General features: G+C 26.3%; 2 protein-coding genes across 2 annotated transcripts; one reads left to right on the forward strand and one right to left on the reverse strand.

Moving 5' to 3' along the window:
• Positions 1 to 7319: 7319 nt before the first annotated feature.
• Positions 7320 to 11001, forward strand: LOC100160059. The gene is made up of 5 exons (XM_016806803.2): positions 7320 to 7431; positions 7601 to 7818; positions 9530 to 9651; positions 9724 to 9838; positions 9909 to 11001. Exons 2-5 carry the CDS (start codon positions 7662 to 7664, stop codon positions 10730 to 10732), a joined length of 1218 nt encoding a protein of 405 aa, XP_016662292.1. The 5' UTR covers positions 7320 to 7431; positions 7601 to 7661; the 3' UTR covers positions 10733 to 11001.
• Positions 11002 to 18616: 7615 nt separating this feature from the next.
• On the reverse strand, positions 18617 to 23086 carry LOC100164170. The gene is made up of 9 exons (XM_001952120.4): positions 22797 to 23086; positions 22060 to 22215; positions 21785 to 21995; positions 20086 to 20809; positions 19834 to 20019; positions 19639 to 19759; positions 19255 to 19485; positions 19074 to 19185; positions 18617 to 18994 (listed from the first exon to the last, which is right to left on the reverse strand). The coding sequence occupies exons 2-9, from the start codon at positions 22199 to 22201 to the stop codon at positions 18778 to 18780; spliced, it is 1944 nt and encodes a 647-aa protein (XP_001952155.2). The 5' UTR covers positions 22202 to 22215; positions 22797 to 23086; the 3' UTR covers positions 18617 to 18777.
• Between the last annotated feature and the right edge of the window lie 2456 nt (positions 23087 to 25542).

Below are 25542 nucleotides of genomic sequence, written 5' to 3' on the forward strand. Positions count from 1 at the left end.
TTTCAATGTAGTCAATTAGTAAGCAAGACGTAAATTCATATATAAGTCTTACCGGAATTAATTCATTTCTACAAAAATATTTTCCTAAAATGATTAGAAATTTTTTCGTAAAAGAATGAACTACTTGTATTATAGTTGTATCATGTATGAAAGACGTGTATTAATTTTTCAAGCTTTAGCTATAAAAATATAATATTTTATAAATTTTAAACTACAAATTAATTATGATTTTGTCAACGTTTTAAATTTAAATGCTTATAAAATATGCATATGTAATGTGCATATAAATGCAATGTAATTTAAATGCTTATAAAATATGCATATGTAATGTGCATATAAATGTAATGTAATTTAAATGCATATAAATATTTTTAAATAGCAATAGTTAAAACTTATTAGGAACTTTGTATTACTTTTTTAAGCTTTTTGACTGAATGAATAATTTTTTATTGATGTTTAAATATTTTTAGAAAAAAACTAAAATTAATCAAATACGATCCAAGCGAAGATGTTCTAACCAAAGTTGTACCAAACAATTTTCAAATACCTCATTTAAACGTTTAAAATTGTTAGATTGTACTAAATAAAAATTAAATTATAATTAAATTTCAAGCTCTCGCCCCTTGAAAAATCCTGCGTACGCCACTAACCATCCGTACAAGCTAATTTATTTACCTATACTATTTTAAACACATAAACGATAAACATAAAGTATTGTGTACTTGGTACTGTATGTATGTTTATGAGCATATTATTATTTATTAGGTATCTTAACAACAATACAAACATTTTTAACTAAAAATAATTTTCAAATTTACATGATTTTGAAGAATTTTAAAATTTCTAATTACAGACACCCATAAAATATACTCTGGATTTACGGTCAACTTTTTTTTTGATTTCCACTACCAAAAACTTACGCCTAACCTTATGTTAAATTTTCAAGTTTTTTGACGAAGCGAAAACATTATTATCGACACTAATTTAATAAAAACTAATTAAATCTAAAATTTCTTATGCCTATAAATAGCTCAAAAAGTGTCAAAATATGTTCTTTAATATTTTTCTTGGCATATTTGGGAATTTTTAATTTTGACCACCAAGGATCATTTTCCCACCAGAAAAGATACTGAAGTTGATACTTATCGTGTATAAAAATTTTATATAAATACATACACACAAAAAAACACACATTGTACAACCAATACATTTAAAAAAATTAAAGAAAACCACGAATTTTTACGCAAAACCAGCTTTTTCGAAAATATTGATTCTGTTTTTTGGTGTAGGTACCTAACTCAAAAACTAATAACTATACACTACATCTAAAGATACTTCAAAAATTTTAGTGCTCTGCAAACTTGACTAGCACATCGACTGTCGGTTGACTAACACCGTGTAATCTCCAATATCGTCATGAACCTTAAATTATAATAATATAAATAACAATAACTCAAAACAGTCAAAACGGATGTTTAATTAACAACCTATATATTGCTAATTAATAGTACATAATACATAGTACAAACATAAATACATAATCAATAATTTCTTGTCTTCTAACAGTTTTAGCTAAAATAACGAAGTGCAATTAAAAATTAGAAGCTTGGCAAATTTGGTTTTCCGTAAATAAATAGTCAAGCATTTTTTGTACGAAATGAACTTACTCTAAATCGATATTTTTTCGAAATTAAATATTTATTGGAAAGTTTGCTAAAAAGATTTTACGAAATTTGTATTAAAATTCTAAATAGTTTTCCAAAGCGCATTGAAAAACAAAACAAAAATTAAAGAAAAACGGTAATTTTTACGCAAAATCGGTTTTCAACAAAATAAGATTTTAAAATATAATACATAATTTCTAATAGGGTATATACCTTTATTAAAAAAAAAATGTCTATTAGAAAGTCAAATTAAATTTTTATGAGCGTTTGAAGTTCAAATTGGATATTTAATCGATTTCTCATGTAGGTAGTGAATTTCTCTTATTTTGTTGTAATTCAAAAGCGAATAACCGCGCAGGCACTTGAGATTTATATCATATTATGTTTATTTTATCAATTCCTATACTTTATTTTGAAAATATTTATTGACTAGGGCTTGCATTTGAAAAAAAATTCCGTTTTATGTTATTTACAATTAAAACGTTACACAATTTTTGCGTTTGTCGTTATTTAGAATTAAATCGTTATTCAACTTTTGCGTTTCTCGTTATTTAGAACTTAAACGTTACACAAGCTTAGCGTTTATCGTTATTTAAAATTGTGTCAATACCTGCCTATTAAACTTAAGAATAATAACTAATGCGGGTAGGCAATATAATATATTCAAATAATACAATAAAATATAATCAATTCTTATATTGTTCGCATATGAAATAAAATATGTTTCTACGAAACCAATGGGCCTTTTAAATAAATAGATTTTAAAATATTTCGTTTTGCGTTATTTTTCGTTTAATCATGTTCTATAAATTACGTTTTGCGTTATATTTTGCTTAATGATTTAAAATATATTTTATTAATCGTTATGTTTTGCTTTGTTGTATTTAATTATTTTTGATTATCGATATATCGATTATCTGTTATAATTACGTTTACAAATATCAATTGTTTTTTCGTAAAATATATTGTTATAATCATAACGTTATTATAACGTTTGCAAGCTCTGATTTTGAATCATTTTGAGCTGTTTACAGACTTTTTCAAATCTAAATTTTTTTAGTTTTTTTTTCTATAAATGTCAATAATATTGTATTCGTTGAGTCTAAAAGCTTGAATATTTAATACAATAATCCTGATATATTGTTGCAATAGCAGGTTGAAAATATTAAAAATACATAGGCACAATTTTTTTTTAATAAGTATTTAAATTTTGAAATTCAACAACATTTATTAAATATATAATTAAATAATTATTTTGTATTAAAAATGTATAAAATGTTCAACTTTTATAGTAAAGGATTGAAAATTTAAATCAAAGTCACCACGTAAATAGGTTATAATATATAAATTACTTAATTCATAATTATATCATTAATTATATTTAGTAACATAGGAAAATTGACCGTTTTCGCTCAGAATCGTTTTTCTTATACAATGATATTATAGTATTATACCCACTTGTAACCTACTGTGCAGCAGAGCTGACACCCACTTGCCCACCTTTTTTTCTGTATTTTCTTTTACATTTTTACTACACTTCTTGATTTTTGTGTCAAGTGTCAACGGTGTTGAATTATTTGATGCATAGGTACACAATTTTTAAACATTTTCGAAACGAGTCACGTATCGACGAAGTAATCGCCTGCCGTACGAAATTGGAACTGCTTAACAGAGAACATAATATAATACATAGTGATAATGATAAAACATCTATCCTACTGGCTACTATACATCTATGGTCTAACTATACGTCTGGAGTCTATATAATATTATGTGACTTGGTGTGGCGCGTTGGCTGCAATCAGTCACGCAACGTGACAAAGAGTAAGTAACGGCTGTTGCAACGACTAGTTCCCGGATCGCTAATCCACTCCGCTCAGAATCTAATATATAACACAATTGGGAGTTTTGAAACTTTCAACCACTCGCAGTAATTCAATATGCATATAACTAAAGAATTTAAATAACAATTTTGGAAAAAACTAATAAAAAAATATAAAAATATTTTTAGAAAGATGTTAAATAAACATCTTTTTAATTTCTTATCTTATTTTATATTAATGTTTTTTGAATATATATTTTTTTAATAAACACAAGATAAAAATATTAATATAAAAAAAATAAAATTTGAAAAAATGTATAACAATAAATTTATTTTTAGTCTAAATAGAATAAAAAAAAATATTTTAACAAATAAAATCTAAATTGGATTTTAAATCCTAGTTCCATAAGAAATATTTTTTTAATAAATAAAACCAAGTTGAATAAAAAAAATTAATATTTATTAAAAAAACTAGTTAAATTAAAAATCCATCTTTATTAAAAAAATATAATTTGAATAAATATAAGTCTAGTTGATTAAAAAGTCTAAATTCAATGAAAATAATATAATTAAAATAAATTTAGCCTAGTTGAATAAAAGAATGTGATTTTAACAAGAAAATATCAAGACAATTTAAAGAAAACGGTTGTATAAAAAGTCTAATCGATTAAAAAAAGCTGAGTATAATAAAAATGTATATTTATCTAAAAATCTTATTTTTTAATTAAAAAGCATAGGTATCTAATTAGAATAAAAAAAAAATCCTAGTTGAATAAAAAAACCCATGTTGAATAAAAACTAATATTAAAAAATTTTAATGTATAATAGATTTTATATTCATCTAGAATTTTGTTTTTTCTAATTAGATTTTGTTTATTAAAATTACATTTTTTTTATTTAACTAAGCTATTTTTATTTTAATTAGATATATTTATCAAATTGGATTATTTTTTATTTATTATAGATTTTTTTAATCAACTTGGCTTTTGTTTATTCAAATCATAGTTTTTTTAATAAAAATATATTATTTATCAGATTTTTTAATTAATGTAAATTTTTATCAAGATTACATTTTTTTTTTATTAAATTATAGATTTTTTTTTTTATCCAATTTAGATTTTATTTTATCAGGAAAAGATTTTTTAATTCTATTTATTGTTATCAAATTGTTGATAAATTTTTAATTTTTCATATTAATATTTTTACTATGTCTTTTAATTAAATACAAATCAAATTTTAATAAAAAAAACTAATTTAATAAGTAAGAATAAAAAAGCCTACCTATAGCTGAATAATAAAATCTATATTTATCAAAACATTTTTAATTTTTATTCCAAGCTATAAAAGTTGAACATTTTATATACATTATATTTTACAAAATCGTTTTAAAATTTAAAATATGATAAATGTTGTTTAAGATTAAACTTTAAATTCTTATAAAAAAAATTATGCATATGTATTTTTAATATTTTTCAATTAAATTTTTACGCTTTTGGCACAACAAATAAAATTTTATTGACATTTATAGAAAAAAAAATTTAACAAACTTAAATTTTAAAATGTCCGTTAACAGCTCGAAAACAGTCAATCACTACCGTTTGTGGCATTAAAACTACTTCGATTTTCTTCAACAGTATCTAGTTCGATGGGAAAGTGAATCTAATTGGTGCTTCGGGAGGTCAACATTTAAAATTTCCATTAATTTTCAAAAGCACTTGGAAAAACAACAAAAAAATTAAGGAAATCGATAGATGACATGTTTACTGGTTGTTTATATTAGTATTTTCTATACACGAAAAAAATTGTTTTGAACTGTTTATACGGATATTTTCAGTTTTAAATTTTTTTTTCTATGAATTTCGATAAAAAATTATTTGTTGGGTAAAATAGCTTGAACATTTAATACAAGGCTCCTAATATATTGTTACAATGAAAGTCAAATTAAATTTTTACAAGCGTTTGAAGTTCATATTTTTACAACATTGGATATTCACTCGATTTCTCATGTAGCGATTTTCTTATTTATTGTTGTAATTCAAAAACTAATAACTGTATATATATGAACATTTCACTGAATGTTTTCCATCGGACAATATATACTGTTGAAGAAAATAGAAGCATAGTCACTGCCCGAAACAGTAATGACGGTCACAAAAAAAAATAACAATAAACAAATAATTATATACATAAATATATATATGAAAAAACACACTTCATTGTAAAATTAATACATTCATTAATACAATCTAAAATTGTAAAATATATTGATAACTTAACTTAAATTATAATGTTTTGTAATGACTGATTTTTTTAATAATAATATAAAGTATTTATAATTTGGTAGGTAGTTTAGGAAGCTATCAGTGTCCAAAAGTTTAATGTATACCTATCTAATATCTACCATAGTCCATTGACCTTGACAGAGATTCATTATAGTTCCTATAATATCACTATTAATCAACAAATGTCTTGCTAAAATTGGATAGATAACGATTGTGTTATGTATGTAAAACGGTTACATAAATCATAATAACATACCTATTAAAATGTAGCCTGTATTCCTATAGGTATTAACATAGGCCATTGGGATACAAGTATTATTTACATTAAGAACTTATTTCTAATGGTATTAAGACAAGGTTCAGACTAAATTTTGTTCACTCAAATAGTAACACATAAACTATAAATATATAGAATGAAAAGATCTGCATAGGAAATTTCCAGTAGGCACTGTGCTGGAAGTACTTAATAAAGTTATTTTGCTCTATATTGTAGAACAGTCCACAAGTTATACTTAACTGAAACATAATAAAAGCGTTACAAGTTTACAACCAATAATAAGACAAATAATGATGGAAATATTTCAATATTTTTAAAAATTTTAGTAAATAATAAACAAAGTGATCGTTCTATCATTAACCGTTCATTAGCTGGTACCTACTTTGAAAAGTTTTTAAAAATATATTTTTTCATTTTTTTTTTCCTTGGTTTTTTTTCCGGGATTCCCTAACTACGGGATACGGCTATTGGCTATTGATATTTCATAGGTATGCAACTTTCAGGCCATATTTAGAAAGTTGAAAATCCACTTGGCCGTCTGGTGTAAAATTAATAATATTAATAAATAATATTATAATATTAATATTATGTAGATGCGTAAATTTGCAATTTATTATTTTATTAATGCACATTTTCGTACCGCGCAGAGGGCAGCACCTGCGTCGGTGACGTCTGACCCGAAACGACGTGTACACCACCATATTGAAAAGAACGGGCAAAATTGATAGTCGAACAGTAGACTCGCTCACAGGTTCTCACACAGTTGGCTCATAGCGTATAAAACGCGGCTCATAGCGTATAAAACGCGGCTCATAGCGTATAATACGCGGCTCTTGGCCAATGCACTCAGGCGGTGACGGTGGTTCGTGGCGGATGAAAGCGAAAACAGTAAACTGCCAAATGGGTGAGTATCTGTCAACTATAGTTTTGTCGTTTTCCATTTCACGCGTCCCTGCTATCATGTTTTGACATCAACATTTAACAATGACTGCAATGTAAACATTAACATTTAACGACAGGGTTTAATGCTAGAACAAAAAATTAATAGTTGTAGCACAGATAACAATTGGTTCTGAGTAGCTAATGTTCGGCTAATATCAATGTGGCATGATGTGCATTGTTCGTGGTGATTCCCTCAGAGGGGACGGTTAACAGGGGCGGCACAATAACCATATTATCCGTTATTATTATTATTATTATTATTATTATTATTATTATTATTATTATTATTACTATGAAAATAATTATATTATAGAGACTACCTGTGTCCTCAGGCGTACAGAAATAACTCGGACGATCTGATCACCCCAACTTCGACCAAACTGCGCCCGCGTTATTGTTGTGCGACCGGCGATTATCGTATTTTCAAAAAGAATGATCATGATGGTAAGAGACGCATCGTGACTATAACACTGTTGTATGCACCATGTACGTGTCCGTCCATGGACACGGTGAACATTTGTCACAATAAATAATGTTGCGTGTAGTAGTGGGGTGGGGTGGGGTGGTGTACGTCGTAATATATCATATTGAAATACTATCTTAATTTTTTCAGAGGTAACAAATTGTTTGACCACATTCACCACTAATATCACATAATCACCATTTTCTCAGTCATGTCATATCAATCACCATCCAAATCAGATGTGACTCATTTTTCAGTGACGGATGACAACAATCTCATCATTGGATTTAAGCAAATTAAAACTTTTGAATGGACTACAAAACTTGAAAAGTGTTTGCTATTAAACATGGCACGTCTGAAGCCTTGTGGTAAGTCCGATGCACTGCTGTTCACCCTTTTCTTTTGTTATATTATGCATCAAGGTTGTATTATTTAGGTCAAGTTCTTCAAATTAATTCATTATAAGTTTATAATGTTTATATAATAGTATAAAGTAATAATGAATATTTCTATTGTAAATTGCTTTGGTCAATTAATTATTATACATATATACCAAATGTATATCATAATATATTTACTTAAATAATATTTTGTATTTAGTATACACATACTAATATACTGCATTATCATAAAGCGTAATATTAAATCATTCAACGTGATTCAGTGTCAGGATTCTTTTAATGATTTTATTTTATTCAACATTGTATATTTTTCTATTAGTTATTTTGTGTCTCAAAATATTTAAGCCAGAATTTTTTTCTTTGGTCTAGTTTAAATATTTTCAAATATAGTTTTTAGGATATCAACAAAATGGCTATGCCATACAAAATGAGTAAAGTCACTTTGTAACGATGAATGACAATTTATATTAAATGTTAATCTAGCAACAACACCTATAGTAGATGATATCATTGATTTATTGTTAAGCCTGTTGTAATTGGTTTAAGAGGGCAGTATAATTTTTTTTTCATCTTGTACGCATATAATACTATAATAAAACCAAAACCTAATAAGGTATTGTAACCTTGCTTATAAAGAATAACACTATCTTAATTTTTTCAAAAGTTTTTTTAATTTTCTTATTTTTATGAAAGTTTTTAAGCTATAGATAACTAAAAAAATTTTAAAAGTAAAACAGATAGTTATTTTTTAGTATAGGTAATCACACCTTTTCAATAATGTAGTCACACTGAGCAAAAATCAAGAGAGAGGTTTTTACTATATTCCTTATTACTTAATGTTCAATCCTGATTGTTTCTAAGTAACTTATCTCTATACATATAGGTAAAGGGAAAGATAGTGAAAATTCTAATATAAAAGTTTTGTAAAAAATGATACAATTGATAGGTACTCTGTATTAATTTTAATGTTTCTTTAAAACACTAAATAATATTTACATATTTATCAAATATATTGTGTATTAAGAAAGGATTTTATTCCATTTAAGAAAATGATATAAAATAATAAATATATATTAAATTAGGTACATAGTATGTTGGTCTACTATGTAAATTATTTAATAACAATGGTGTAATTGTGAATATTAGTTTATAAATAGAATCCTACATGCTAGTTTTGGTTTATAGTGTATAAATTACATAACTGTGTACATGTTATTAAATTCCATTACTAATTACTAGATTTTAGATAATTGTGCCCTATGAACATAAAAATAAGTACTTAAATTCTTGAGAAAAAATAGTCTTATAAAAAAAAAAAGCTCTAATAATTATAGTAGTATTTATACCCACCAAACTATCACAAGTAAAAATACATTTCCCTAATTCTGTAACTATATCAGATATCAGATAGTCATAGTTGAATAAGACATTTTAACATTACTAATTTTCTGACATATATACGAAACAAAAAATACATGTTAATGCATATATATATGTATGAACATATTAAATATATATAATATTATGTATGTACATTAATAGTATTAAAACAAATCTGTCTTTCCGAACTAGATGCCCCATTAGTTCAGATAATTGATGTTCTATTGTATAATTATAATATATTATATAAATACACCCATTATACTCATAATAAATAAAATATTGTATTTGGTTTCAGGAATTAACAAACACTTAAGTATAATTCTACTAAAAGAAAAAATAAGTAAAGAACTAAAACTTAATATACCAGTTAAGGTTCTATGGAATTATTTGTCAGCTAAATGGGATATCAGAGCTGCTGTAAATAATAACTTTATTGATGATAATTAACCTTTCTAGATGATGTGAGTCTAATATTTTTTTAATTTTTAGGATATTATAGAACATATAAGTTTTAATACTAGTGAGAAAGACTTTGTTTTACCAGAAGAATTTGACCAGTTGATTTCTGAAGAAGGGGAAAAAATTAAAAAACTAGATAAAGAATGTAAGTTAATTGTATTGATTTTTTAAATGTTATTGTTTCGATTATTATTTAATTAATATTATTTTCAAAGGTTTAAGTGATGAAATTAATAAGAAAAAATTATTAAATTGGAGTGGTAAAACAAGATCCAAGTCTAATTCTATGTCCTCTGTAGATTCGAAGGAAGGTCTCAATGAGACAATTCCTTCAACATTATTAGAAAGCTCTCCAGCTAAAACAAATGAAGTTGGATTTGACGATGGTCCGTGTACTAGAAGATCATTGCGTACAAATGACAAACTAGAAAATAGTAAATCTGATGAAAAAAACAAGTTAAAAGATTTGAAACAGATAAATAAAAAAACATCAAATCAATCTAAAGATGTGGACAAGATTGAAAAAATCTCAAAATTTAGAGGTCGGAAAAGAAAAAGTAGAAATGTGTCAGAATCTAGTTTTAGTTCTGATAATAGCAAACAGCGTAGGAATTATAAAAATAATTTAACAGATTTAACTATTTCGGATAGCTCGTCTAGGTCAGTAACTCCAGAGATTCTGAGAAGTAAAACATCAAACCGTTCAGTTACACCTGAAAGTATTAGTAGAAAATCAAACTTACGCTCTAGTGATAAAGACCAGAAATCTAAACTTGCATTAGAAAAAGCATGTCTAAAGTTTGGCCATCACGTTGATCTGGTTTTACCAGAAATTAAAATTGAACGTCTAAAACCTGAAAAACAATTTGCATCTTTAATGGATGCTAAGTCTAAAAATTTAACACATAATAAAAATGAAGCAAATAACAAAGTAAAAACTAAAATACGTAATAGAGTAACATCTGATCTATTAGTAGTTCAACAATCTCCAGAAATACAATCATTAGGCAGGCGCTCTTGTAGCAATAAAAATTCATAAAATTTAAAAATAACAAATTACCTTTTCATTAAATCATGCATACATTTAATTATAAATGATCAATGTAACTAATAACATTTATTTAATATCACTAATATAATATTGTAGGTATGTTAAATATTATAAATGTTAGGTATCTTTAATACTTTAAATGTTAATTTCTGAAAACAAACACATTTAAATAAAATTTTAAGTATTTTTTTCATATCAGTGGACTAGAATGTTACCTATTTAGTATAGGTAATATGTAACATAATACTACATGTAATCTTTAATGTCGTTGATATTTTAGTGCAAACAATTTTTTATTACACTTGATAATTTTTGATTTGACTAGCTAAAAAAGATCAATCTATTTTATTTACTAATTAATAATAATTAATAATTACTCACAAACCATATCTTAGATATTTTTTTTTCAATTAAAAAAATTATTTTTTTACTGGCCAACTACTACTGTTTTTTTTTAAACAAGTTTGAAAAAGTTCATTAACATAATTCAACATATTTAGTTAGTTTTGTTTAAAATACATATTGAATCTCTAAAATATCACCTAAACATTTTTTTCTTCTTATACAAATACTTATAATTCTTTAAAAAAAAAAAAAATTAAAAACAAGGTCTGCTTTCTTAGATAAACTTTCTTAAGTGTCCTTTAGTACTTTTACTATTAAATTATAATATAACTCTGTTTTTATTTTTATCTGTTCAAATAAAGATGAGTGCAAGTAAAATTGCTTGTATTTTTTTTTGCTTTGGTAGGAGTGTCCCTATGATATAGATTTAAAATATGTTTACTTAAATATTAAAATAGTTAACTAAGTTCTTTAACAAATTTATGAGTAATTTTTAATCCATAGAAAATTGTAACTAATCAATTATTATGTGCTTAAAAATTCTTTTTGATACACATATTTTGATAATGTTAGGCCTTAAAAAAATATTTGATAGTATATAAAGGTATCAAAAATTTAAATCATTTAACTACGTAATTTTTATTTATACTCAATTTTAACCTTAAAGTGTTATTAAAAATACCTAATTAGAGTATTCAATTATTTTTTTAAAAAGTTACAATTTAATTTTTTATGTAGGCTTATTTTTAAAAATGCGTTATTTTTGATATAATTATGAATTATAATACTGTATACTTAATCATATGAATTAAATTTCAGTGGTGTTTTTGTCTATTAGATCAATTATTGTGATTTTTTAAGTTCTATTTTTATGTTAAAAGTTAATTATTCATTACAGCAATCATTTATACATTGAAATAACATTATTTTGATTTTACATTTGGCAGCAACATTTTAAATTAAATTATTTATTCAACTTATGAAGTCCCATCAATGGTTCAATCAAGACAAACGAAAATCAACTCATCAAACCTGACTTGCTTTTTAATGTCAAACAAAAATATAAATAGATTGTGTAAAAAAATTAATAAAAATAAATAGATTTATAGAAAATATTAATTTTTTATCTAAGCTTAATTCTTATTTTGTATTAGACCTATTTAACAAACTTACATAATTCGTTTTTTTTTTTATTACCTAGAAAATAATATAATTTAAATAAAAATAACAAAAACACATGGATGTGTGACGTCCTCTTAAAGGTAATAAAAAGTGACATATTTTCAGTGTTGGGTAGTAACATAATTCAAGTTACAAATTACTGTAACAAAATTAATTTGCAGTAATGCTGTAGTAATTTAATTTAAATAAACGTAATAATAACAAAATTACTTTTCCAAGTTATTAAAATAAGTTATGAATGTAGAATGTACGACAAAAACTGGAGGTTAGGATATTCGAGGAAAATCAATAAAATTTATTTACGATTCCAAAAGTTTTAAATAATAAATAATAACCAACAATTTTATTAAAGATCCCATGAACACATTGTGTTCATGTTTAACATAAGGCATTTACAATTTACCTACTATATATTAGTCGTTATGTAATTTATTTTTTAAAAAAAGTAACGTTATTTTATTACTTTCCAAAAATAATTAACCCAACACTGCATATTTTATACATAAAAATTATAAATTAACTGGAAATAAATTTTGTTTTTATTTAATATGTTTAAAAAACCACAAATATATGACGGTTTGCAACATGCGTGTACACATCATGTATACTTCCATCAGAGACTCGTCACTTATATGTGCTTCAAATTGCTGACAGGGGTGAGATGGTTTCCATCCATACTATAATAATATGATATAAGATGTCGCAACTGGCAACCATATTATATAAAAGTATAAAACTATAACAAAAAAATTTTTTTTGCATAATCCTGTAAACAACATTGTTATGGACCTATACCCATGGACCCTCTTCTCGTACAAACGCCACTAGCTGCAAGCAAACAATGTTGTTAGAGATAGGGCCCGAGTGGCTCTGCCTAACCCAATTACAAGATTGCAATATTAATGTTCTAAGTGGACAGAATAATACAATATACCTACTACCATTTGTGTAATAAACAATAATATAGGTACCTACATCAAATAGATTTAAAAGACAATTTTAAGTACCTCAAATATTCTATATAACAGCCAGACTGAAAATTTTGTAGTGATTAAATTTTAAATTTTACATTAAACATAAAAATTAAGTAGATATTTATAAAAGAAATATTTGAATTTTTTATTGAAAAGGGGTTTAATATTATATCAACCAACACCAACGTATATAGAAAAGAGAACTAAGAACTAAATTGCTAAAAAATACACTATAACTATAATACATTATATATACTAAGAAAAATAGTGCTCAATGGACCAGTACTCCATGAGAAAAATTTGTATTAATTTGTTTCTTTATAATATAATCATAAACGATAAAAACAATATATCATTCAACCCACTAGCATCTTATTCTACATAGAATAACAACTGACATAGTTAATCATTATGACATTATGTTTAGTACATCGCATTGATTATTTTTATTAGGTCTAAAATGGTAAAAAAATCAAGGGTCCTTTCTTTGGTGGCCAGTTCGTCAATATTTTTATCTATTATAAATTTTAATAAATTTAATGCAAAAAACTAAACATTTAACACCAGTACACCACGAGGCACAAGTTTCAAAAATATATCACTATTAAAATAGAAGCAAGTAGTTATTACCTAAGTTCTAAGTAGTAACAATTATACGTAAATATGTAATACAATTAATTACAATCAGGCATCAACTAGTTTTTCGTCTAAAAATATGAATGTTGTTGTTCCAAACAAATAAAAATGATGAAAGCCTCATTACGTACAATATATTATAGGTAATCATAGACAATGGATATTGTATTACTATAAGTACTATAATACAATAAAATTCGATAATATATTATATTTTAATTTTGGTATTTTAGTTTATAATAAATAAATAAATAAAATATCTTGTTATTAATTATTAAATTACAATTAATTTAAGACTGGACAGCCTGCTTGTGACGGAGTTTCGGCGGCGGCGACGCAAGTGCACAATTATAGTGAGATAGGCCTACAATTTTGTTTATTACCTATCAATTTATTCATTTTTTTATAAGGTACTATATTGATAAAAGTGGAAAAAATACCGAAAAATACTCTAAAACAATTGTTAATATTTAAAAAAAAACACCAAGCGACGATTTATCGCCCAATAATTACCCCTAATCCATAAATACACCACTATACTGTGATCTATGGAATTGGATTAACATTTGTTATTTAAACGTGAACACCACAATATTATGCTATATTTTTAAAAATATAAGATGCTTTCATTAATTTATTATAAATTGTTATTTCTCCATATAATATTATAAACAAATAACTCCACAATAAATGGTCATTTTTGAATTTTAAAAAAATCCCAAAAAAAAATTTAAGCGGTTTTTGAAAGTTGTTTAGACCATTGTAAAATAAAAGATAATGGCTATTGGGCGTATACACAGAGACATATTTAGGAATTTTGCGCCCCAGGTAAGGAAAAAAAACGCCCTCCTCCCAACTTGAATTTTTTCAGCAATATGTATATTTGTATAAAAAACACATGATCGTGAAACCACTGCATTCTTCGCTACATACATAACCGGAAAGGTATATTAGGTATACATAAAAAAATTAATTTATATCGAAGCAAATATTACATAATTATAGTAGGTATATTTATTATTAATTCTACAAAAAACTTCAATGTAGGTTAATTGACAACATTTAAAAAAGAATATTATAGCGATATATGTTAAAATTAAAAACTTTTAAGTCGTGCTTTTTCATTAGCAAAGGTATCGATGATACCTTATCATCATAATTTAACTATTGTGTTAAATCTGACTCTATTGTCAAAACAGCCAAACAATTAAGCCTCTCATCTGTTGTTCTAGATCTTAAATAGGACTTTACCCTTTTTAATCTTGAAAAAGATCTCTTAGCAGAGCAGTTTGATATAGGACATGAAAGAAAAATTCTTAATGCAATTTCTACATAAGGATACAAATCTTGATAATTATTTGTTTTGATCGTAGAGTACATTTTTAGTGCAGTATTAGGTAAATCATCACTTGGTTAAGTTAATAAAAAACTTTTAAAATGCACACATTCATTTGAAAATGTTGAGGCAAGATCGTCATGGTAATACTTTTGTAATTTTTAGATGCTTCAAATTAGTAATATTAAAAAAAAAATCAAAATCTTCACATACTTGTTTATAAGCAGTTATTCGTTTTCTCTAATCAATATTTTTTAATTTTTTTTTATATATTATCTATAGTCACGCGTTACACGGATAATATAAAAAAAAAAATATTTTTATTTTTTAATACGGAAAATAAAAAATTCATAATAACCAATTTCTGAATCTAATTACAAGAACAATTTTGATGGTAAAAACATTTACCTAGGCCAAGTAATTTATTTTTTAGAATTTTTTTAAATATCAATATTTTTTTGATTAAATTAATTTAGAGCGTAATTACTTTTTTTAAAATATTATTTTTGGGAATTTGCTAACATGAGTGTATTTCTTAAATTTTTTACTAATTGTATAACTTTAGCAATTATTGTCTTACATTTGAGTAGCATCATTTTTTTTCTTTATCGGGCCTTTTGTTATACCCTGTATCTTGTAACTGTTAAAGTTATACAATTAGTAAAAAATTTAAGAAATACACTCATGTTAGCAAATTCCCCAAAAAAATATTTTAAGTTCTTTTTCCTTTTTATTTATTTTTTAAAGAAAGCAGATCCAAGCTTCGTTCATACAAAAAGAACTCGTTCCAGAATTCTATTCATTTTGGAATGAGTTCCTTCTCAATACTGGATCCTTGATGGGTATGATGTTCGTGGAGTGGTGAATTACTTTTTTGTTCAAAAACCACAGTTGACCGGTGATTTGGCTTTGAGAAGTTGATTAGAACCTTTCAAGCTTGGACCAGCTATTGGCAGAAATCTTGGAGGCCCTGATGGGTGATGCGTTTGTGGTGATGGAACAAATATAGGTTTTATATATTATGAATCATTTGGCGTTGAAGTTCAGAGTTGGGTAGGATTGCATTTGCATAGGATATAGAGAGTGTTTGACAGTTTTGGCTTTGTTGATGTAGAGTTTATGTGTTTGGAGAATTTCAGATTTGTTTACTTGAACTCCAAGGTACTTCATGGAAGGATACTGATGCTTTTGATTTTGGGCTGAAGGGAATTGACGGCGGATTTATGTGAAATCATTACTGCTGTGGTTTTGAGAGAGTTTATTGTAATTCTCCAGTAGTAGAACCATTTATCGTTGATGTCGATCTGCGATTGAAGTTTTTGGTGGCAGCGTAGTTGGTGGTAGGTACTATAGTGGCGTAGAACAGAGTATCGTCGGCGAAGAGTGAAGTTTTGCAATTAGGATGGGTTGGAATATCGTTGATGTATAGACAGAATAGATGTGGTGCAAGTCATGAGTCTTGGGTTTTATGAAAGGTAGATCGGTAGATGTTTTGTTTTCGATTTTAATCTGGAAGTATCTGTACGTAAGAAGGAAGTGATAATGATGATGATGTCACGGGGCACTTCAAGGTCAGCCAGCTTGCTGATAAAGTCGTCGTGCCTAACTTCATCAGACAATTTTTCAACGACGAGCAGGATTGCGGTGGTTATTCTTCTTTTGTTGAGATTTAGAGAAATATCATCGATGACTCTGAGGAGTTGGGTGGTAGAGTTGTGGGAACTTTGTTGGTATAGGCGGATTTTGGAGTTGGTGTGGACTTTGAGTCTGGTGAGCAAAAGTTTCACCAGGACTTTGGACATTGTGTTTAGGAGAGAGATTGGACGATGATTGACTGGGTCGGTAACGTCCTTGCCAGGCTTAGGAATGATGATGTTATGATGATGATGGCGTGCTTCCATGCAGAAGGAAATAATTGAATCATTTGCACCAGTTGAATATGCGGCATAGAAGTGTGATGGTTTTGCGTCCGCTATGCTTAATGGCGCTGTTGGCAATGCGTGTCGGGCCTAGGAGCACGATATATGACGTGATATTATCATTATGTACGTAAGCTAAAAAAATTTTAAACGAATTGATAAAATTTAAATAAATAGTTACTATGATAAGTAGTCTAACACAATACACAAAAATATATAACAGTGCTTTAGTCACTAAAGTTATACATAAACTAAAGGTAATATGCAATAATAAAATGTATTATTAATGCTAAGATCATGGACCCTCCCTAAAGTCAGTCACCTTGATAAAGATTCATTTGTTTCTAGGAGGAAAAATACAGTATATTATGCATATTACGAATTCTTCTAATACAGGGGGTCGGTAAGACAGTAACTCATGTACATTTTTACTGCAGCTCTCCAAATACTTCTAATAATATTTAAAATCATACACATGTCTGTAAACTAATGTAAGTCAATTGTTTATTCAAAGCAATTAAACTGTATATTAAAAAATAATTTTTTTTTATAATTTTTGTTCAAAAATAATATAAAGGATAATCTAACACTAAAAAACATGATTTTTGTTAATAATAAAATAAAATTATTAGTATTATATATGTTATATTGTATTTTTAGTTATGTAAATTTTATAGTGGCTCTTGATGAAAGATAAAAAAAAAATTAGACCTGTTTGGGTAAAGTTGCTGAAAGTGGAGCAGTTTGATAAGGGGAACATGTGAACATTTCTAGACTTGAGCCCTTACTTAATAGGTAATTAAGATGAAAAACAGACAATAGTCATACCTTATTATAACTCTAAAAGATATTGTTTTTTCATATTTCATAGTTAATAATTATTAGTTATAGGCACCAATTAAGATATACAGGATACGAAACGAACTTATGATAAGTGAAAGCCGCAACTTGAGAAGCAGGCGGACTCAGAAAAACATTGATGAGACCTTTTCGTTCCGTATCCTGTATATCTTAATTTGTGGTTATAGGTATATACCTAATTTTAGACAATTTTTTCGTATAGGTACTCGTAATTCAAATTCTCTAAACTTTAAAGAGTAGACATTATTATTTATTGTTATTGTATCAAAACAAATAATATAATACATGTATATTACAAATTATAGTAGTAATATTGTATATGAGATCACGGGAGCCTTCCAAAACCGGGAGCCCCTGTGAAATGCACACCCAAAAGTCAACACTCCTGATAATTGCACCACTGGTTGCTGACCCAATATAAGGGGTAGTCCAATTAATATGAAAAATATGATATTTTGATAGTATAATATGTATGGTCATAATATTATATACTTCAATAATGTACATAAAATTATCATATTAACGTAAAATCAGGGCCACAGTTTAAAAATGTGCCATAATATTGTTAAAAAAATGTACTAATATTAAAATAATTAAACAAATAATAATAATTGAATAATAATTGAATAAATTGTTGTTAAATATTTCCAATAAAAATCCAAAATTCACATTAAAATTTATTTTAAAAACTAAATTATAGCAAAACAATTTTAACAAACTGTAGTTAATGAATGAAGTATTATACATGTACATATATGAAAATATACGCATTGCACAACATTATTCTGTAATTAAATTAAGATCAGCCTTTGATTTTAACTCTCTCATAATGTAAGGTATCTTTTCATAATCAATAAGGCCATCCCAAACATCCATTGATATTGGTAATACTGTTACACCCAAAGATTCAATTGTTTTGTTTGTAAGCATGTATGGACCTCTTAAACAATTTAAATTGATGACATAACTATTTGGTTTATAAAGTAATATGCCAATTCTAAAACAATAAAATATGAACATTAATGTAAAGTAATAAAGTAATATGATATAAATTAACAATCAATGAATCAACTCACACAAGATTATCACTACCATCAACAATGTTTTCCAATAATAATGATTTATCATCTTTGATTTCATTTTTAATGGCAACAGGATATCCACCTGGTCTCATAACTACTAAATGATCTAAAATCAAATAATTTTATTATGTCAAACAATTTAAATGATTTAACATCTTAAAATAATATCGCAAACCAATGAAATGTCCCAATTTGCTTCTGACCCCTGTTAGCACATAATCACTTCCGCCCAAACCATGTTCTAAAGCAGCTTTTAGTGGAAAATCATTAATATTGTGTTGATAAATATCAATAGATTTTTCAATAATTTCCTGTGGTGGATATGATCCTTTATAACCTCCAGGGTATAAAGTCTTTGAAGCCTGGTACAATTTAAGCAGCATAATATGATCATGTATATTATCACCTAGTTAGGTATAGAAACAACAGTACAAAATTAATTGATACAATAAACTGAATAAACATAATGAAAATGTATAATAACAGTTGTTTTTTTTTACTTTGAAGTTATTATTTTTTTATAATATTTCTATTTAATTTTAAACTAGCAATAGATTACTTCGTTTTAAGAATCCATAAAGAAAATCTCTAGAAAAAACTCTTTCCAGAAGTTCTTCTGACCAACAGCCCAAAACAGCCAAGTCGAATGTTGCTACTAGCCATGGTAGTTCTAAAACATCCTAAAATAATCAATTATAGAATCAATATAATAAATCTATTAAATGATCAGCAAAATATTTATTAATTGATTAACCTTTTGAATGTTAAGTCTTGTCAAAATAAGTGGTTTTAACTCCTCAAAACCTGATGGAACATAATTTGCATTGGCACAGGCTGCAATGTAAGATAATAATACTCCAAATTTAATATTCTCTAAAATATCATGTTTACTAGTTAGTTTATTTGTCATGTAATCAAGTAATTCACGGTGAACATATCCCTGAAAAGACAATAAGAATTAATATTTTATCAACCTGATTATAATATAAAAATCAATATGCCTTACAATCCTATTTAATTTTTTTAATATGAATGCTAAGACTTCAAAACTATCTTCCTTTTTCATCAAGAATTCCATAACTGTATTTATAAATTGTTCATTATAAAACAACTCAGAATCTGTGGAATACTTATTTATCATTCTTGACAAGATAGCGTCAAGATCTGAAATATCAGCTATGTATTCTAGATGGTTCATATAATATTGTAAACATCTGTTAATAATATCAATATATTTTTCAGTTGAATAGTGTTTGTAATACAAACAAAGTAATAAACTTTGAACAATTTTAGGACTAATCTGATCAATATTTCTAATAATTCTTGACATGACAAAGTCATATGTTTCTTGAGACAACCTATGTTTAGCTATATAGTTGAGGAATTCCACTTGCCAGTATAAATTATCTTCTAGTTTGTATTGTACTTGTGTCTCAAAAACAATTGGCAACGCAAGTTTTAAAGCATCGACTAAAGGGCATGATGATAATTCTTTTAATAAAAAATGTAAAAATGTGATTTGTTGTAAAGACATATCATTTATCATTTTACTAATCAACTGTAATAACATTTGCATTATGTTACTATTAACAGATACACCCAAATAAGATAAGCACTTTACACTATTCATTACATCATTTAGTTCAAGATTTCTTGAATAGTTTTGAATTTTGCGACACATTGCTGTAAATTCTGGGCTTCGTATTAGTTCTTCCTTTGAAAGTTTTGTTCTAAAATAAAAACATTATAATTAGTGAATAAAGTAACATTTTATTAAGCATTTAAAAAGTTAACATATATAGATTTTTATATAGATTTTACGTTTAATTTCAATCACACAATTCTTAAAACACAGAATTTGTTAATTTATTTTTAGTATGGTAATATATATTTTACATTAACTACTTTTTTTGAGAAATTGTACCCATTAATTGTAGTATTGAATAGATAAATTAGATATGTTTTTAATTGAATTGTCTGAGTTTTCTATAAGTAAGATCTTTCCAATCATAATAACTTATTTATAAAGTTTATACATTAATATCCTTATAATTGCTAAGCTAATTTATTATTGTTGCATTATAGAAACCAATATTTCAATATTTGGGAATTAATTATCCTAGTTGTAATAGCATTTGAGTGTCAATTTCTCTAGATTCATTTCATGTAATTATAATTTTATAAACTATGAATTTTGTGATAGGCACATTTTTTTTTTTATAATACCTACAACAAACAATTTGTAATCATACAGCCCAATTGTGGAAATAATCAACTATTTTGCTTTAAATGTTTAAAATGTAGTTATTTATAAAGGGAGAACTATGTATAATCTAAAAATAAAATAAATATTAAATGTGTATAATTCATAGTTTTTAAAAATATGTTGTAGCAGATTATATTACAACACACTATATACCTTATATTTTATTGAAGCACATGATTTTAATTTTTAAACAAAATGTATACTAATGAAATAGAAAAAATATTTTTCTTTAACAATATCCTTATACTATATACTTAGTTCAAAATATAATAAAAATATTACTAGATTTCTTGATGTTCAAAATTATTGTAATTATATCCAATTCACTATATATCACATAATATATTAATATGTTATACATTATTTTTTTTGTATGTTTTGATTAGTCTTAGCAGTACGTACAATTTTAACAACAAAATAATAACAATTTAATATTTACCTATTACTTTTTTGTAGTAAAAATAAAGAATTTAAAGCTTGTAAATGTTGTGGAGCACTCATCGCAGTGTTGTGAAGCCTTAACATTTGAATCACATCACTCGTTTGTTTTGCATTTTTAATACTAGTTATTAAAATATCATTGGTAGTATCTATGTTAGATAAACCCGATTGACTTATAGTATTTGATAAATGTCTCATTGTTTTAAAACCTGCAATATAATGAATAAAATATTATAAACATTAAAAATTATTATGAATAATTCCAGAAATTACTTGACGAAACATATAAAAATGTTGAATTTGTATTTGTTGAAAACTGATGTTTTTGATTAATTGTAAACCGTTGCTTCAAAATATTTGATGATAAAATATGAATTTGTCGCAGATACTGCACATACTTGCTGATTGTATTCATAGTAAATTTGCAGTCTAAAAATGAAAATAAAAAATATAAGTCAAGTATTTTGAATACATAATATTATAATAAGTATTTAAAAATTAAAATTTGCACATATTATTGTAATTCTTACTCCACTAAAATTTTATTGTAAGTAGGTATATTAACTATCATTTTTATAATTAATTGTTATCACTATAATTGAAAAGTATACCTACAATATACCTGCATACTAATGTTTTTTTCAAATGAGATAAAACAGACAGTAAGGAAAATAATTAATAATTTTAACTAAAAAATTATTTTAATTAATTAAAAACCATTTAATTCGTTCTTCTTATTTTTTATAACACATTAGAATTTTGAGAACCCCACACTCAAGATAATAAATAACATGTTTGAGAATATTGTATAATTTTTAAGTTGGCTTTTTCATTTATTTATACAATAAAAATACATAATATAGATTTAGAATTTCCAAAAGTTTATATTTAATTATTTAAACACATCAAACCAACTGATTTTAGTCAATAGCACATATTATAATAGTAATTATAATAGGCTAACGGTTATTTACAACAGTTCTCAATTATTTAATAAAAATAGGTATTACCTTTTCGTGAGCTGTAAAATGTTAGAATGTATGGAGATCGAATTGATTTGTTTAATTATTATGACTCAGGTCAATACCGAAATTAAAAACATGACTTAAAGAGTGGGCATCTTCAAATTAATTAATATAAACAAAAATATTATTACAAATTCTTGAAGAACATGGTATTATTAAACAGTTTCCAAAAGTTTCGAACACTTTTTAGTTTTTAAACGTCAATTATCATTATAATATCAATATTATAAGTTATTTATTTTTCAATCTTCTTTTTAAGTTCAACATTTGAACATAGCCTTACATTATTGATAGAAAAATCACTTATCGCTAAATCGCAAATTTATTATCATAAATGGGTATTGGGAAGTTGTACCAATATCCAAGAATTAGAAATGTCTCCCCAATAAACCATTATGTTGAAAGTCGTTTACTAACCCATATAATAAATTATTATTTGGATGGGTATTATAATATTGTTTTGTCATTTTGATGTACAAAGTTCATTATTTATTTAAAAGTCTTCGAAACTTGTAAACATTGCTTTTACACTTTTTAGATCTTGGATATAATTGTAGTATCCAGTAAAACTACAAACAATTTAAGCATTTGAATAGGTAGGCATCAGTGAACTAAATACATGGAACGCGTGCATTATTCAAAATTGAAAATATGATCCTGAATGGAAGTCGCCATATCCATTCTGAGTCAAGGGAAAACATGGTGAAATATTATGTTATCTATAAAAATTGTTATCATCATCAAAATTTTAATGTTAAAAATCAAATCGGAATGCATATGGCGGCCCCCAAATGGGCTTTCGTGGGCTCTACGTCATATTATAATGGGTATCGTCATCATGCTATGTAATTATTTTGCGACCACGGCCATATAGATAGGTCTGGCAACCACGATTTAAGATATACTTCAATCTGGCAACTCGACAGTGTTTGTACCATAGATAATATAAGAATGGATAGGACATGCCTATACCAGTTCCATATGGGGCCGTGTGCTTTTTTGGGGAAGAGAGAACGTAAAGAGAGAAAGACGATATGGGGCTTTTTAAGGTTATGTGCAAAACTATTTTATTAAATATTAATGAATAAACATGATAGTCAGTTATATTTAGATATTTGTCAGTTTGTATTTTGATTGTTTTGCCACCTGTACCTGGAAAATGAAAATTGGAAAATAATATTTTAACAAAATAAAATTATGTTATTTAATATTTATTATTATTTATTAATTATCACATCAATATTCGCCCCATATAACCTTAAAATTTATCACTAAATTTTCATGTGATAAGTTCTTATGTCCTATCTATTCTTATATTATCTATGGTTTGTACGTGGTCAGAGTGTGCCGTTATTGTATACGGCATATCGGGGGAATGCTAAGCGCTATCTACATTCATAGTATAGTGTTCTAAGTATTACAAATTTATTATTTTGGTGGGATAGATGGCGAAACATCATATACAAGCTAATATGGGAGATAATAAAATTAGAGTATTATACCACGGTTTAAGATATACTTTAATCGTGTTCTATACTATCTTTAATCGTGACTATATTATAGTATGTCGTTAATTTGTAAGTAGATAGCGCCACATAGCATTCCCTCGATCCTGTATACAATAACGGCACACGAAAATCGTCGAGTTGCCAGACCTATCTATATGGCCGTGGTCGCAAACACAAACGCAAAATAAAGGGGGAACAATTCACAAAATGGAGATGTAGCATACCTAGTATCTATAGCGCCCTAATTTCATATACTATAACGTATTATGTTACGGGCAATGTTGTTAATCGGGTATTTTATAAAATGCCCGGGCATTGTATAGAATGCCCAATGTAGTCGGTCAATGTAGAAATCACCACACTTCGCCCGGGCATTCTATACAATGACCTTGATCTAACAGGCAATATGAAACATGCAATATTTTATGTTTTATTTAAAGATAACTAAAAACTAGAAAAACAAAATTATTGTATAAATAAAAAATATAATTATTGATTGAACATTTAAAAAAAAAAGAAAGATTACATTTTTATATTTTATTAGGTTATTTATTACTAGCCGACCCGTCACAGCTTCGCTCGTGATTGGTTGTTATTTTGCCTTCGGACGATGATATGTAGAATTTCTTAATCAAATGTTACCTATCGTTTAATGTGATCGGCAAGTAAATATACAAAACGGTTAATGGAAACGTATTGAAATGTTACTTCATCAATTGATAACGGCTGGACCAATTTTTCAAATATGACGGGTATTTTCAGATTTCTGTTTTTGTTTATAGATGGTTATTGTATCTTTATTTCCTGTGACTTTGAGCTATATTTTGCGATTCTCATATAGCTACTGACCTTCCCCTAATCCGGCAAAACATCTGTGTTGAATTTCAAGTAATTCGGACGAGTAGTTTTCAAGATTTTGAGTTCGGAAAAAAGCGACATTCATTTTTATTTAAATAGATAGATTTATTGCAACATGAATTACTACCATGGCATTTTGATGTACAAAGGCGTCCTAAAAATGCAGCTTTGCATTTGCATCTTTTTGTTTTGCATTTTTGTAAGCATGAACATGGATCATATCCCTGACCACCCAAATTTGATAATTTCCTTGCTATTTCTCTTAAGGGGATTGGTAGCGGTGATTCCCTGTCTTTGTCTAACACACGCGCAACATAAGAACTTAGACGTGTTTTTAGTCAAACATACCGATTGATATAGTGAAG

The sequence above is a fragment of the Acyrthosiphon pisum genome, chromosome X (assembly GCF_005508785.2).
Source record: "Acyrthosiphon pisum isolate AL4f chromosome X, pea_aphid_22Mar2018_4r6ur, whole genome shotgun sequence".
NCBI classification, from domain to species: Eukaryota; Metazoa; Arthropoda; class Insecta; order Hemiptera; family Aphididae; genus Acyrthosiphon; species Acyrthosiphon pisum.

Bases quoted from the DNA above. Each gene is read 5' to 3' on its own strand.
- LOC100164170 (XM_001952120.4), bottom strand. From the start codon at position 22,201: ATGAATACAATCAGCAAGTATGTGCAGTATCTGCGACAAATTCATATT. The intron at 20,020-20,085 runs GTAAGGCATATT...TTGTCTTTTCAG, and splicing joins TAAAAAAATTAAATAGGATT to GGATATGTTCACCGTGAATT. The intron at 18,995-19,073 runs GTGAGTTGATTC...TTATTGTTTTAG, and splicing joins GATGGTAGTGATAATCTTGT to AATTGGCATATTACTTTATA.
- LOC100160059 (XM_016806803.2), top strand. From the start codon at position 7,662: ATGTCATATCAATCACCATCCAAATCAGATGTGACTCATTTTTCAGTG. The intron at 9,652-9,723 runs GTAAATAATAAC...TTTAATTTTTAG, and splicing joins AATGGGATATCAGAGCTGCT to GATATTATAGAACATATAAG. The intron at 9,839-9,908 runs GTAAGTTAATTG...TTATTTTCAAAG, and splicing joins TAAAAAACTAGATAAAGAAT to GTTTAAGTGATGAAATTAAT.